General features: G+C 36.8%; 1 protein-coding gene across 5 annotated transcripts; it reads left to right on the top strand.

Annotated features, from left to right (window-relative positions):
• The first annotated feature begins 2,336 nt into the window (after positions 1-2,336).
• LOC148719655 (ribosome biogenesis protein BRX1 homolog) lies at positions 2,337-12,876 on the top strand. Of its 5 annotated transcripts, XM_088739582.1 has the most exons (11): positions 2,346-2,455; positions 5,460-5,533; positions 8,421-8,464; positions 9,250-9,320; positions 9,432-9,481; positions 9,988-10,061; positions 10,421-10,471; positions 11,499-11,600; positions 11,712-11,745; positions 12,059-12,153; positions 12,245-12,876. In XM_088739582.1, exons 1-11 carry the CDS (start codon positions 2,421-2,423, stop codon positions 12,482-12,484), a joined length of 870 nt encoding a protein of 289 aa, XP_088595708.1. In that variant the 5' UTR covers positions 2,346-2,420; the 3' UTR covers positions 12,485-12,876. The 5 variants fall into 5 exon arrangements, with proteins under 5 accessions (XP_088595709.1, XP_088595710.1, XP_088595708.1 ...); XM_088739583.1 differs by lacking the exons at positions 5,460-5,533; positions 8,421-8,464 and adding an exon at positions 2,524-2,581 and having other exon boundaries at positions 2,337-2,456; XM_088739584.1 differs by lacking the exon at positions 11,499-11,600 and having other exon boundaries at positions 2,344-2,455.
• The last annotated feature ends 3,910 nt before the right edge of the window (positions 12,877-16,786 follow it).

Genomic DNA, 16,786 nt, shown 5'->3' with positions numbered 1-16,786 from the left:
TTTCGGTTTGCGCGAAAAATACTAATGGATTTTCGGATTTGATATCCGATGCGGTTTTCGGTTTTTCCTTTTTGACCTATCTGGGTTTCGGTTTGTCTTCGATCTGAGCGGCAATCACGCGCCTCCACTGATCTCGAATAGCCGCTAAACGCAAATGTTATTGAGAGGAATGCGTGACAAACCAATTGAAATATCGCAGGGATCCTTAGTGGGTTTGTTCATCTTGAATGACGCCTAAGACTTTGACCATTTGTATGGGTTCACGCGTCTTGAATGACGCCCGAGACTTTGATCTTACAATGTGGAGCACTTAGGTCAAGGTCGATCAGTTTGCGAAGAATGTCTTCCAACGTTGCAAACGTGCCGGCAACGGAGGAGGTTAAGGACCTCAAGAAGCAATTGGGGATAGTGTCGCGTTTTTTACGAAGAGGGGAAAGGCGCCGGAGAGAATTTCAGAAAGAAAATCAAGTTTAGATGTAAAGTAAAAGAGGAAGAGAGAAGCTTGCACAAGCATAAAAACAGTGTTTGGTAGGTCAATAGTACCACTGTCATTGTTTTCATTACAATAGCTTAATCGCTATATATCCTAAACAGGGGCGTAGCTTCCATATACGCGCGTACGCCCGTATGTACAGCTGAAATCTGGAAAAACTTTTTTTCTTATTCCCTTATAGCACTTGTCACAGTTACCATAAAATAGGACCGATTTTAAATTTCGAATTATACTGGCGTGTGTGTTTGTTTTTCCAGTACCTTTTCATTAATCCATAAACGACAAGAAACGTTATTTGATTTTCTAGACTTGTTAACTCTCTAGATATTTTAGGAAGCCAACAGTCCTTTCAGCTTTAAAACTCTAGAGATAGGTAAAATAAACAACTAACTACTGCATTTTCCGTGGCATTTATTTATAAAAAAAAGTTCCGCGAAAATAGTTCGAAATGGCGTTTCCGAGACCTTAAATTTCAAAATTTTCTAGGGGAGCATGTCCCCAGACCTCCTTGCTTGAGGCGCCTTCGGCGCTCCCAATTTACGCGCTGTGCGTACACCTTCGAAATCTCACGCGACGCCCCTGCTATATATATAATATATTGATCGTTTAGGACCATGTAGACTTAAAGAATACTTACAGGCCTTATACACTTAGAATACGAGATATCTAACCCTATGATAAATTGTTAATTCCCTATCGGTGAAGAAGATCACGACTAACTACCATGAGCGCCTGTCCCATGGCGGGGAAGCAAAGAAAAATTAAAAAAAAGAGCGTTTCAAGGCGATTCAGTCTTACTGGACCTCGAGAGAGCAGCTGACTGATTAAGCCTATTTACTAGGAGATACGAATGTCAAGTCCATGGCATCCACGGTAAATACGGTAATGAAATAAGTGTAGTTTACTCTGTATGCTCCTCTTGTCACCACTGTATCGGATCGATCAGGTTTTAATAACTGGGATGTGAAAATGTATCGGTTTTGACAGTTTTGCATGCAGTTCTCGGTTTTGATCGATTTTTGTTTCGTTTTTCGGTTTCGATGATTTTTTTCTACGGTTTTGCGGTTTCTAATAGGCTCCAATGCCCCACTCCTATGCAAATATGAAGTTAAACAAAGACTCAAATATACTGGTCTCGGGCGTCATGACCTCGGGCTTGCCGATTTTCGAGGGACTTGACCGTAAACCAACTGCACAATCGTCCTTGTAATCCACCCCCACAAGTTACATTGCAGCTCTCCCATGCTCCCCTGGATGACCAGCCACCATTAACTACCATGGTATCGGAGGTTAACATTATGAACTGCTTAAATATGCTCTGAATTGCAAGATCTGGCATTTTTCAACGAAGTAGAGTTAATTTTTGATGTTTTAAACATAATATACTGACTAAAAAGCCCGCGATTGACAAAACGTACAGCACGATGTGTGTACGAGCCAAGATCATGCAAAAAGTTTCATAGGTCCTTACCTTGCGGTTAAGAATTACACCTGCTATCTACAGCACTGAATATACAGCCTAGTCTCGGAGGGCGTTGTTTTCGGAAGATTGGTTCGATACCAGAAATATTTACCTGTTTTAAAAAGTGTTACCCTTTCCACCGGGGGTTACGGTCAAGTCGCTCGAAGTCATTTCGAAAGACAACAATACATTTACAGGGTTATTTGGTAATATCAACAGTAAGTTATAATTTCAATTACAATTACAATTTCAACTTAGTTGATATTACCAAATTACCTATACCTTGTTACCCCCACCGACATAGCACCATAGTTTCTTTAGAAACTTACCCCCTCAATACATTTACAGGTCCGCAGTGCTAGATCAGCAGCTTTCGCAAAAGCTCGGTTACTAAGCTAAACTCGCTAAATTCAAAATGGCGAAGAAAAAGGTCAATCAAAGAATTGAACACTTCTAATAGTTCTAATGGCGTTCAGCCGAAGAAAAAGAAAACGAAAAAGGTTAGACCCTATCTGTTATTCTGTGTTTCTGTATTAACAAATCAATTTTTTGGTCATTTATTAACTGGGAAAATGGACAAACAAACAACGCGTGTTGGTGTTCTGTTCACGTGGAATAGCACACAGGTGAGATCGAAGACGCAAAGGTAGTGAGTTTTTACCACAGAAGATGAATAATGTCATGCTTTGCATTAACTATTTATGTTATATGACTTATACGAGTGGCGTGGTATTCCTTTCGTTGTACTGAATGTATGGACTTGATTAAAATTATGTTAAGGCCTTTGCTAAAGCATCATGCAATTTGTTGACTTTCCGTAAAACTTGCTTGGCATGTATTTTACTTAATTTCAGATACGTAGAAGTAATATAATGATCTGAATTGCGTGCGCATTTCGATGGGCTCTTACGTATAACACATTGGAGAGCAGACCCAAAGATGACGTTACCATCAACATTTTTTTTGCTTCTTTCGTATTGATAGTGACTATGTAAAACACATACAGATTCCATATTGCAGTGAGTCTTTTCACTGATAGGTCACAGAAGATGTCAAAATATGGTAAGAACATCACTGACACACTCGGCTGCTCCTTATGTGCTTCTTATTTGTTCTTATCACACTTTGATTTCTCAGCAGATGCACAGCAACATAGAATCTATTGGTTAACTAGTTAATACTCATTGTGAATTGTAGTTTATTTGAAAGTATAGGACATTCTTGTTACATGTTTTGTAAATTTTTGTAGAGCAAGGCATCTACAAGGCATCGATCTCTCCTTTTGCTTTTTTTTTTAGCTTTTTTTCAAAATTCCACTTTTTATGATGTTAAGAAATGCTCATCCATAGTAAGTGCCAGTTTTCATTGAAATGATAAAGCGAGATTCACGTACGACGAGGCCTCAAACATTGATCTCGCTTTTGTCAACTCATGTGGTCCAAGCAGCCATGTTGGTTTTCTTATCGATTTTCTTATCGGTGCTTGCCCGACGGGCAAGCACCACCATTGGTTCCTCTGTTCTGATGATGATAAATTGAGCTTTTATACCAAAAATTGTATAGCAGAAAGCTCCTGAGGGAAAAGGACAACGTTATGAGGCCAAATTATCGTAGCATGACAACGTCTTGCGCCGCATTTTAGTTGCGTCCGTAAATAACATCACGACTTTTTCTGTTTACATAAGCGGCCGAAATATTTTTTTTGAAATGACAATATTTGCTGACTGACAGCGTGCAGTGTGAGACAATCAGTCTAATTAAATTCCAGGCAAGTCACAGTTCAGTGGATTTTCTCAGAATTTTAGGTGCGTTTCGTTGGGAAAATCCAAATCCGGATTCTTGTTTCTAGTTTAAGGCTGCCAATTCATTACTAAAACAAAAAAGGCCCTCTTCGAGTAAAATTCAAAAACAAGAAAAAACTCGCTTGGAGAAAAGCTAGCAGACCTGGCGCCGTTATCAAGTTGCGTGTTTGTTTTTATTTTTTATCGGATGCTAACGGCGCCAGGTCTGGAAGAGTTTGTCAGCTTGACGAGCTTTGAAGAGAATTTACTCCATGTTTGAATGAAATTTTACTCTGAAGCAGTCATTTGCAATCACAAGATGAGATCACGTGACTGTATTTGGAATTCTTGTCCACAAAATTTTGATGTAAGTTGTAACTACAACTTCTGGTGGTCAGGTGTAAAAACTGGTCGTTTCTGTTACATTGTTTAATGTGAGGTTGAAGTTAAAGTGCTCCTAAACCCCCCAATTTTTTTTTTGCTTAACGAAATAAGCGTATTTTTTGGAGTATTTCTGTGGAAAAGTCTTTTATTTGCTCAAATCTTCAATTTTCTGCGCCCAGTCAAAATACGGAAAATCGCTCGCCATCTTGCCCCACGACCGAGTTTAAAAAGGAATGGCTCTAGTGGGTAATGTGACGTCAAATCGAGAACACGAAAGTCTGCATTTCACACATTTTCACTTGTTTGGGAAGGTTGTAGTCGATATTGTCCGAAAATATGCCGACTAAGTGTGTTGTAGAAGGAGGTAGCAACGTGCGAAATTTGCAAGAGAGTATTGCGCTTCATACATTCCTCATACAACACACCTAGTCGGCATATTTCGGACAATATCGACAAGAACCTTCCCAAACAAGTAAAAATGCGTGAAATGCAGACTTTCGTGTTCTCGATTTGACATCACATTACCCGCTAGAGCCATTCCTCTTTAAACTCGGTCGTGGGGCAAGGTGGCGGCCGATTTTCCGTATTTTGACTGGGCACAGAAAATTAAAGATTTAAGCAAATAAAAAATTTTTTGCACAGAAATACTCCAAAAAATAAGCTTATTTCGTTAATTAAGCGAAAAAAAATTTTTGGGTTAAGGTGCACTTGAAAACGAAAATCACATTCAAGAATCAAAATATACGAAGAATTAGTTTATTTCTTTATATGCTTGGCATCATTACTTGTATTTTGCATAATTAAATAAATCTAATTATTCTTTATAGACAATTTAATTTCGGGCTAGCTCCTCAGACCTTCGGGCTAGTAATCTCAAGTAACAGCTTGCCCAAAGGGCAACCTTATCTTTTCATTTTCGTCTCACCCTGTACTGATGTTAAACTGTTGGCCACAGATGTTGTTAATCCGAACTTGTTATTTGAAGTTACAACAACAGCTCCAGAGCTTGAAGGAATTCTGAGTAAGATCAACATAAACAAGGCACCTGGTGTGGACAACCTACCAGCCTGTATTTTACACACTTGTACAAAAGAGCTTTCTGCTCCACTTGCCCATTTGTTTAACTTATCTCTGAGAACTAGGAAAACGCCCACTTTATGGAAATCAGCTAATATTACCCCAATACACAAGGGAGATAGCAAGGAGCTCATTACCAACTACAGATCTATCTCGTTACTGCCAATCCTGGCCGAGTGCTTAGAACGTATTGTTCATTCTGCTATTTATGATCATGCATGTCTCACCATTTTTAACTGAGTGGCAACATGGTTTCATTATAGGAAGTCATCCTGTGAGACTCAGCTGATTTTAACCCATCATCAATGGGCTACTACCCTTGATAAAGGCAGACAAGGTGATGTTGTCTTTTTGGACTTTTCTAAAGCCTTCGACAAAGTGAACCATGCAGTTTTGTTGCAAAAGCTGTGCAACTTCGGAATCAATGGCTCATTATTGAAATGGTGTGAAAGCTATTTAAGCAATCGTCGACAGAGAGTAGTGCTGGATGGTAAATCCTCTAACTAGTCCGATGTCTCATCTGGAGTTCCTCAGGGATCTATATTAGGGCCTCTATTTTTTATGATATTTATTAGTGACCTTCCCGAGGTAGTACTTCCTGGCAGTACTATTGCCCTTTATGCTGATGATTGCAAATGTTCTAGAGTCATTGGTCCTTATCGCATTTGTGTCTGCAATGCAAAGGGTCCGCGGAGTTACAGTTTCAGGATGAGGCTATCGGGTCAACATTTCTCGAGAAACACCAGAAACACTCCATGTCTGACCATATAACTCTGGAATCTGCGCATTTTTCTGCCGAGGAAAAGGTTAAAATTCTTAGTCCTGGCATCACGAAAGGAAGATTGAAAGAATGGCAGTCATTTTGGAAAGGAATGGCAAAATTTCGTTGCGTTTGTTCTCCTTGCGTTTGTTCATGACTACGGTTGTTTTTCCTTTGTCGGCCTTTTTAAGGTTTAACTCAGAGTCACGTTTCAAGGCCCTCAGCCCCTTGCGTTTGGCCAGAAGCAAATTATCTTTCGCTTTGTAATTTCTATTTCTGAAAGGTCACTTTTAACCTCTTCGAAATAGCTTTCAAGGGCTACTGATTTTTGTATTGGTGGTATCCATGTAGATTTGACGTGGCAGGGATAGGTTTTTTTGTCCTCCCCTCAGAATATGTAAATTGGATGCATTCTCCTTGCAAACTGATCAAAGTCACACAATAGTTGTTGTCTGATCTGTTTTTGTTTTTTATAGCGGTGTTGGAATGAATTTGAGCCCTTTTGCCAGTAAATTAATCTGGTCGTTTGTAAGTTCTTTATTTGAGAGGTTTTTTATGTGCGTTTTGTTTGGCTCTAGTTTGATAGTTGAACTTGTTGGGCAAGACCGTGGTTTCGATCCTAATCTTGTGGATCTCGTCAGTTACCGATTCACTGAATAGACTGTTGCACCCGTACGCAATACAATGTCTAACCATGAGGAGAACACGCTGTATCCTTAAGAAAATGAATAAAAATGCCTACAAACGTAGCGGTTTGCTTCGATTTTACTTGAAAGATTTACCTGTGTTACCCGATAGCCTCATTTCGAAACATCAAAGTCTGCTCAGCTCTCGTACAGTGGGCGTAAATGTGATAAGGGCTATTGACACAGCTGGTGATCTTAAACCGTTTCAACAGGACCTGGATAGTCTGCATTAGTGGAGTGTTTCAAATTTCATGAACTTCAATGTCAAGAAATGCAAAATTATGAAAATTACTAAGCAGTTTCAACCACTCACTTCAAGTTTTTTTCTGGAAAACTCTTAGCTGGCAGAGGTTAAAGAGTTTAAAGACTTAGGGATTATTACAAATCATCACTTATCGTGGAACCCTCATATAGATTACGTAGTATCTAAGGCTAACAGAATGCTCGGTCTGATTAAGAGAACTTGTAAAGGTATGGATGACCCCAAGACCTTGCGTACTCTTTACTGATCATTGGTCCGTTCAAATTTGGAATATTGTTTAGTGGTGTGGTACCCATATAGAAAGAGAAATATTGATAAGTTGGAAGGAGTACAGAGAAGAGCGACTAAACTTATCCTGAAAAGTGATGATTCCTTTGACATTCGCTTAAAGAAGTCAAACCTCATGTCACTGGAGAAGAGACGGTCACTGACTGATGTAACTTTCTTATATAAAGTACTTAATGGCAACATTGATATTAACGTCAGTCAAATTATAGATTTCTACTCGGAAACTGACCGCTACTCACTTAGAGCTAAGGATTTTTTAACTTTAAAGAAGAAATATGCTAGAACTAATGTCTTTAAGTATAGTTTTTTTACATAGAATTACTTACCAGTGGAATCAGCTACCGTTATACATTTGTGTTTGTGATAATGTAAATATTTTTAAGTCTAGAGTTACGAAATTTTTCGGTGATTCTTAAGTAGCTATATTATTTATATATTTTTTGGTGATCTGTTTTTATATGGGGTATGAGATCCCTTGCAGTTCATCCTTTGGTTTTTTAATCCGTAGATTGTAATAAATAAATAAATAAAAATTATGCTGGATATACAGACATTGTTGCCCCATTCAAAATCCGGTAAATGATTATGATGTTAATGACTTTATGATCAATTCTCATAGACATCTATTTGCATGAATATATTTGGTACTGGTCCATGCATGTTGACCTTAAACCAATCATTCCAAAATACATCTTTACTCCTACATGTATCATAGGCAATAATCCAAGCAGTTATAATGTAGATGTAAGCCATGTTTCTGAGTTAACCCTTTTCACCCTGACATCAGTATGCATATTCTCCATACTGTTCTCTATACATTCCTTAAGGTGTTGACAAGGAGAATTTGTTTAACAATCAAGAGCTGCTTTAACTGGATGATCATTTCCTTTATTCTCATGACCTTTATGTTTGATTCAGGAGTGATATTGTTAGGAGAAATTAGATGCTAGTCACTGAGGGGTCAAAGGGTTAACAAAGTAAAAAGTGAAGGATTTTAGGCAATCTCATGAAACTGCTGTCAACATTGTTTTATAATTTTAATATACTCAAAATTTCTTCTGCTTGCCCTGGCAGCCTCTTGAGAAGCTGGTTGAGGATAAACAGCCTCATTCCTATCCCAAAGAGATGTTAAACTTGAAAGTCAAAATTAATGCTACAGTAGAAGTTAAAACTAAACTGAACATGAAAATGTTCCTATAACATTTCTCCCTATGTCAATCTTTTCTAGAAACTAAACTTGACTGCAAAGACAAACTTTTCATTGTCAATGAGGTTAGTAAACAATGTTTCTCTTACTTTTCATCTTCATCACACTCAACAATTATTAGTACTTAGTATACACTGTGGTATACTGTAATTAAGTTCTCAGTTCAAATAAAATACTTTGTGCAAAGAAAGACTACAGCAGCCACTGAGTAAATATTTGGAGACAGTTTTCGAAGTACCTTAAATCCTCTAAGAAGCCTCCCAGGGGGCTTATTCATTTCAGGTACTTTGTGGGGGGGGGGGGTGGGGAGTGGCTTATTAGAGGGGGGGTTTATTAATTTAGCCCAAAATTTAGAGCAAAAAGTGGAAAAACTTAAGCACGTGAAGCTGGAACTCAAGCACCTGACAATAAAGAACTCAATTTTATGATATAACTCCCTCAATGGACCTTGTTTATCAGCCTGTAATTTCCGTATACTCTATTCTATTGATGCCAACATGATAACATCAATCAATGAATCATCATAATCAATTTTAAATTACATACCGGTACTAAAATTGCAGTACTTTGTTTTTTGAGGGGGAGGGGTGGGGGGGCTTAATAAAGTTCTTCTTCTAAAGAGGGGGGCTTATTAGGGGGGAGGGGGTTTAATAGGGGATTTACTGTATTCTTTCATCCTTGAGCATTTTTAAAGGATAATTTACTTATATGTAGAGTATATTTAATTACTGGTAATAAAGTTTTCATTTTAGACTTGTGTTTATAATGAATGAGTTATTGGCAGATATTATGTTTAGGTACAAAGTACCGGAATATAGACTATTAAAATGTTGTACACTTTCACTTTCAGGTCTGTGAAATGAAGAATTGTAATAAATGTGTCTTTTTTGAGATGAGAAAAGGACAAGACCTTTATATGTGGTGGGTTTTGCATTTTGTTTCATTTATACTTCAAATTTATTTTTGTGTGTAATATATAAGAAACACTGGACACCCCTGAGCTGAGCCTGTGTTTTTCTGTCATTATTAAAGGTTTTCTTGTACACCACATGGACCATCTGCCAAGTTTTTAGTTGAAAATGGTAAGTACAGCCAGGGGCCACTAAGGACATTTTGAACTGAGTTATTGTCAACTGTATTTAGGGTTCAACAATAAAGACTACTTAACAAATGAAAATCATAATATTATTTTAAAATTAATCAAAAGTGGTTTAGCATGGTCTGTACTCTTATCAACAAGGATATTTGTGGACTCACAAGGCACAGCCAAGTGAGTTTGCAACAAATTTTTACCACAATGATGAGAACTGTTGTTGTCAATTAGAGTACAGGCCCTGTTAAGCCACTGTTGGTTTTTGTTATTTGCCACAATAATATTGACATAAAATAAAATAATTTTTCCAGTGTATGATATGTTGTGTATCGCGTTGACATGAGCAGCGTTGTCTGTACTCGTATCCACAATGGCAAATTGGCCAATTAGATTGAGACATTACTGGAAATTGTGGTAAAAATTAAAAATGACTATCATAACAGAATTTATGTGCATGGTTATGTAATTGACCTTTTTTTTTCTTTGGTTCTTTAGTGCACACAATGGATGAACTTAAATTAACAGGAAATGTACTGAAAGGATCAAGACCAATATTATCATTTGATCAGGTTAGAGAAAAAATCAACAATACATAGTTTTTGTCGAGTAGTTTTAAATTTATTAAAAACAGGATTGCCATTTACCTCATGGAGCAATATATTTTAATCTACTTCCAAAACCACATTATAAACAAAGAAATGTGTCATCGGGTTCATGGATAGAACAGAATTGTTGCACCTGATTTCACACTTTATTTTTGATTTTCCCTTAAAACCTTCTCTGCATTGTTTTTATCCTTTTATATCATTCCCTGCTGACAAATACAATTGTACTAAGTATACACACATGCAGCATAGAGCCAGTGTCCTGGAGTATAGTCAGTTCTTACTGATATGGTAATATACTCTTTGGTTTTACTCCATGACAGCATTTTGATAAAACACCTCAGCACTCGCTTTTGAAGGAAATGTTCATTCAGGTAGGTAACAACATTGGAAGTAATTTGTTATTTTTTTTCTTAATTTTTTTTTTCAAAATGTTTTTTTTTTTTTAAAGAAACATTGATCACAAAGTGGACACTACAACACTAATACAATCTAAGATACAATACTCACAGCTATGCTTCTAATTGAGTTACCTTACAATATTACTAATTACTATATGTTAGTTGCAATACCACTAATTACTGATTATGTTGCTTCACTAATAGTATAACTATGTTATGTCACTTATGATATTACTAGTTACATTACAATACTTCAAGTATAAAGCTTTTTGTGGTACTTAACAACACTAATGGACACCAATTCTTTCATTGTTATTGTATTATGTGGTACAAAAAAAAGGAATTTAAAAAAAAATTCAGGGAAACATGATAAAATTCTGGGGGAGAGGGTGGGTGCAATGTTAGGGTATCCCATCCAGGGAGGAGAAGCAACACTCTTAGTCAGTTCATGTTGCAGACTCTGTTACATTTTTTACATACATTTTAATATGTTTTGGGATAAAAGAACAGTAACATGCCCGCAGGTAGCTAAGCTAATCTAGGCGGGTCATGTTTACAGGAAATAGATACTCTAGAATAGGACCTGGCTGGGTGAGCCACTTGGCTGGACAACAGACTTTCTCATTATACACTCTGTGTATAGGCAATACTATGATTATAAGTGCAATTTGGTGTTAATAAGCACAAGCAAATTTTTCAATGACAACAAAATTGCACGAGCCTGTAGAGTGAGTGCAATTTGTAGTCTGAAAAATTTATATGTGCTTCTTTGCACCAAATTGCACAAGACATTGTGTGGATACTTGTTAATAGTTAGAAAGATAGAAGCATCAGACAAAGTTAAGACAAACAAAATTTTGACGGTCTTACAACTTTGCAATCGTTTTGCATGAAAAATGTACTTGTTTTCAGCCAATCAGATGTGCGTAATTTTTTCACATATATTATTAGCACTGTATTTTTGTGCTTTTTCTTACTTGTCTGTCTGTTTTGTTCGCAGATTTTTAGTACTCCTTGTTTTCATCCCAAGAGCAAACCATTTGTAGATCATGTTTTATCTCTCTCAGTAGAAGACAACAGAATTTGGTTTAGAAATTTCCAGGTAAATAAAATACTCAAATACTTGTGGGTATGGAATCTGAAAAACAAACAATGTTGTAGTTTCATTTGAAAAACACCAGCCTTTGCAAACTGTTTTTTTTTTTCTCCAAAGATAGTCGAGGAAGATGGATCACTGCTGGAAATTGGTATGTTTTTTTCTTTCACCAATCTTTTCTCTCTCAAGATCTCTTTAGTTATTCTCTTTTCTGTCTGCCATAAATTTCTTATGCTGTTACTTCAGAGAATTTGGCTTTGGAGCAGCTAATAATCGCTAATTGATATTTTTCTTTATTATCATTACTTGTCTTCTTGATATTGTATCAATATTGTAAGGAAAAATCTTTTCTTGGTCACTCATGGGAGATAATGGTTAATTTAGTCATTTGTACATAAAACTAATAGAAGTTAGTTTATGGCGTGCTTCATTTTGATTTAATTGTGGTTGCATCTGTATTTCAGGTCCTCGATTTGTATTAAACCTTATAAGAGTGTTTGAGGGAAGTTTTGGAGGAGCAACATTGTATGAAAACCCACATTACCGATCACCAAACGAGGTAAGCTTGTATAACAGTCACTTTTACACACATTCTCTATCATGGATCATAACACTTTCTAAGTCTTGCCCACAATTTATCATACATGTAGTATCGTCGGATGGTCCGCAAGCAAGCTGCTCAGCGGTATCGAGCTCGCGTGGAATCGAAACAAGCTCTTGAGGTTCGACGGGAAGCCAACCAAGATATTCCACGTGACATTTATGATGTAGATGACGTATTTCATACAATTACCCAATCAGATATTGACGTTGCCAAGGCAAGGGGAGGCGGTGGGGCAAAAGGAACGAACGATTTTAATAAGAAAGTGGACAAGGAAAGGCGACGATGAACAAGCGAAGGAGAAACTGAATTACGAAAACTGATTCAAGATCTTATCTGCTCTAAGAAACTCATGGAGTTTCAGAAGAGTTTCTTCTCTCGAGGCACAGATTTCTTTACACGAGTCATACGACAAAATGTGTTAAGCACCTTTTAGCATTTTCTTTTTTAAATGCATCATATCTTTTAAGAAATGTGAATATATATCTGTACTTTTGCAATTCTTGTCGTAGTGTTGTTTCAATACTCACTCTCCTCTCTTAAAAAAAACTTTAAATGGTATTTGATCTTATTATATTTATAACTAGTTACCGGTGGAAAAGGAAGACTTTTTGGGTCTGAAAATTGACCATAACGTTAGCATTTCTTGTTAAGAAATAAAATATTTCTCTTTAAAGATAAGAGCTTTGTTTCGTTAATTGCAAAGAGGTGGGCGAGTTGGGGAGTACCTCTTAACTTTAGGATCGTTGTATAATCAGGAGCGTTCCGCTTTTCACATCTACACTTATGAAAACCGCTTAGATTTGTTCTTTCTTTGTCTCTTCCCTTGACAACTTCCTTTAGAGCAACTTACGAAAGCTATGTTGATGTGGCTGTAAACTATCTCGGTTACTTTCGATGTTCGTTTCACTTTCGCTTGTCGCCACTGATATTGTTAATTTTCTTTAAATACCGACAATTCTTAAGCAAGCGTCGAGAAGACATCCTGGCCGTTTGAGATACAAATATTACCCAACGCAGTTCTTAAAAGATTCCCCTTCGATTGCTGGAGGGTGATGATAAATGAACATCTGTCAGACGGAAAGTCTTCTGTCAACGTAACAGAGGTGGAAGGGGATGGGAAGGAAGCATACTGCACAAGCGATGGATGGTCATTCTGTTTTGCCTTTCAAACAATTTTATTCCATTGTAATATAAAAAAAATATAGAATTTATGTCGCTCAGAATTGTGTTTATGACGGTGAAGACTACTTAAAGAATTTTCAGCATGTCCTCCCTCAATAATTCTGGTGAATCATGGGAGGCAGTTTTGAGGACGCTATTTCAGTCAGAACGTTTGTGATCACGTGTGTCGAGTGCAATAAGTGAACCCAAAACGGTGGAAACACCTTCGCCAAAAATCTGTGGTCAGTCGATTACGGTATAGATCAAAGTTTCTCAAGACGTGTTTCAACTGACATGATTACTCACAAAACACGCTATCCTCACTAGATTGTTGAACTTGGGTCAAGGTTTCTGCAAGGGAGTTGTCTTGATTTCAGACTGTCATATGACGATCGAATCGTGATTGCAAATCTATTTTTTTCCTTTTTTATCGGCTGTACTGAAATTCCCCAAAAGATGCACGTATTTTGAAGGCTTATTGCCAAAGTAATATTTGTGTGAGAGTGTTAAACGGACTCAAGAGTAATTACTTGTATATTTGTCACTGAGTTTGATGTGAGTTGGCGTCATGGACTCCTTGAAAAGGTCGTTCAATCAATACGTTTAAACGTGTTTACTACATCAATAACTCCACGCGAAAAAGAACCCTTATGATTTACTCTAGATGCGAGAAGTACGGCATTTTACTTCCATTTGCATAGAATGCGTGTAAATCTCATATTTGTAATCAAGGAAGAAGAAAGAAAATTTTTTGTCTGGTTAGTAGGGCTGTCCTTTTAGTAACCAGGGTTTGAGGTAGCCCATGGTCATGTATATTAGACTTACCAGACGGGCGGATAAGCTCAAGGAGAACTCAACTGAAGATTCTATATGCTGTGCCAACTGTTTTAACTTTATTGGACTTTAATTATGATGTGACTTGGAAAAAACCACACTGTCATGAACAGGTGTTATAGGATTTTCAACCATATGGAAAACTTTCTTGCGTATTAGATGTAAACACAGTAAGATGTTCCGTAACATTGAAATTGAAAGATGCTCCGGCGGATATTTCGAAAAGATTTCGAAATTTGCATTTGTAAATTTTTACGTTTCCCAGGGATATGGTAAGGTATCGATAAAATGCGGAGCTTGCATTAGTATCTGTAAATCAGGCTGAATGAAGGAAGTGATGCCCTCTTTTCTATGAAAAGAAAGAGGAAACAAATATATTAAAACTGAATCACTGTGCACAATACAGCTTGTGCAGTTTTACTACAGAAGGCAGCAGTGTTCTGTCTGTCTGGTTACGTAACCTCCATATATCAATGGGTACGCGTGGATGGCTATGTAAGCATATGTATTTTTGGGGAGTCTTTTGCAGCGACCAAGTGTTGATATTCTTGTTGACCATCAAGGCCTTAAATGGAACAGTTAACTCAGCATATTTTCAGCGTTAAAAAAAAGAGATATTTCGTACCCAATATCGGAAAATCACTTCAAAATGGGATCGAAAAAAAAAGCACTGATACATTACTGATTTACAGTTGTACCCCGAAATTTGAAAGAGACTTAAATATAAAAGCATTTCAGTTGCCAAGGCTTAATTTTGTTTTCAAAGATGAATGCTGTCGCAAAACACAGTAACTACGGTGATTTCTAAATAATTAATATGTCAAACAGATTCGTAAATGAAATGCGACAAAAGCAGATATCTTTAATACGCCGCTTGCGTCACTGAGTTCCTCACGTGGAAATCATCCGATAGATATTTGTCATAAATATTTTACCACTTTAACAAGAGCATAGCCAGAAATAACCCACTTCAAATATGAGCCAGGAAAATATTGAATTTTTAAAATTTTGCTTTTGTAGTATCTTTCCTGTGTGTTTCCCTTTCTTTTGTAGTTAATGGGGGATTTCGTAACCCCTTTGATAAGGTTTCGCTCACTTATAAATTCAAATCACGCACACGGAAAACTTAGACTGAAATTTTGACATGGCAAAGTGTCTTTATGGAATTCTTAGAATCAATAAACGATCGAAACAATATTGTCTTTTTGCCAGTCTGTTTATAAAACACCAGCAATTTCAATATCAATGTAAATGAAAGAGATAAAAGATGAGCGTACTAGAAATTCTCGCCTAACTGCCGTCGCCGTGCTTTCTTATCGCTTATCGCGGACAAGAAATTAACGTAAGCTTGGCGCAAAAGTCAGATCCGTATGAATTTATCTATGTTGAAGAAGCGGAGTACAAAACCAATCAATGGTCATTCGTAAAAATAAATTCAATGAAGATAGCTTCGTCCACAAAGGCGTTACGATATTAGACAAAAACGCTAGTGCCCAGGTCTCCTAATCAGGTCATGGTGTCATGTCAGGTGATATTTCTCGCGCGATTGTGCGAGTTATACGCGTACTGGAAGACAGTCGTGACACGCAGAATATATTACAACCTGCAAGGTGGATACAGCTGTTGGATAGCTTCTGCATTTTAAGGAATAGTGCAAATAAAACGTGGAAATATAATAATATCTTAGGAGGAGATTTATTTTGTTGTAATTATCTTTCCCACACTTTCAAGCCGCGCGGGGGAAGTGATTTCAGTTCAGTGTTCCTAGCTAGGCTGTCATTTCCCCATAATATCCTAACAGACAATTACACAAATTCAGGTCACAAAAACGCCCTAATAATTGATTGGAAAACATCTTTTTTTTTTGAAAACTTTTAGCCACATTAATGTATTTTATGAGCCAGATTAAAACCAAATGCCATAATTTAACTTTACTTGACATGGAAATAATTGAAAAATTAACAGTAATAAACAAAATTATATAAAAATAGTAACCTACCTTGATAAAAAATATTAAGATCATCGTGAGGACGAAAACAATAATTATAATAGCGATAAAATGTTCTGGATTGCAATCGCTTTTAAGAAAAAAATTGAAAGTGAAGACAATTTCTAGCACTTCGATGGTCTTTCGTTTAAACAATTTGTTTTTGCCATAGGCCGTGTTGTATGTTTTAAAGTTCTAAAAGTTTTAAAAGTTATGTATAAATTATCAATAAATTGAGCTTTAAATGACTGTCACGTTACATAATTACAGATCAAGGATAAAAGTCCCCGAGAGTGACGGGTGAACTCTTAAAATAAATCTCCAGAAAAACAGAAGACAAGGCAAAATTTAGATTTTTTCAAAACACTTTGGAATTTGATCGCTGTTCCTTCTCGTTTACTTCCACTCCTTAACTTTGGTATTACGATAAATATAGCTATGAAAGATGCTCCGTTTGGAATTAAGATACCTTCGATACAAAGTTTAACCGGGATGCAATTGTTTCTGACCCTTTCATTGATTAAGATAACCCTGAACTTGATGTTTGTGTTTACGTTGCCGATTGTTTACAAGATTAACATAGTTAGGCTTAACTGTCGAGAAGTA

Source organism: Stylophora pistillata, chromosome 11 (genome assembly GCF_964205215.1).
Source record: "Stylophora pistillata chromosome 11, jaStyPist1.2, whole genome shotgun sequence".
Taxonomy (NCBI): domain Eukaryota; kingdom Metazoa; phylum Cnidaria; class Anthozoa; order Scleractinia; family Pocilloporidae; genus Stylophora; species Stylophora pistillata.
This window is presented reverse-complemented; position numbering and strand designations above follow the sequence as displayed.

Bases quoted from the DNA above. Each gene is read 5' to 3' on its own strand.
- LOC148719655 (XM_088739582.1), top strand. From the start codon at position 2,421: ATGGCGTTCAGCCGAAGAAAAAGAAAACGAAAAAG. The intron at 9,321-9,431 runs GTGGGTTTTGCA...TCATTATTAAAG, and splicing joins GGACAAGACCTTTATATGTG to GTTTTCTTGTACACCACATG. The intron at 10,062-10,420 runs GTTAGAGAAAAA...ACTCCATGACAG, and splicing joins CAATATTATCATTTGATCAG to CATTTTGATAAAACACCTCA.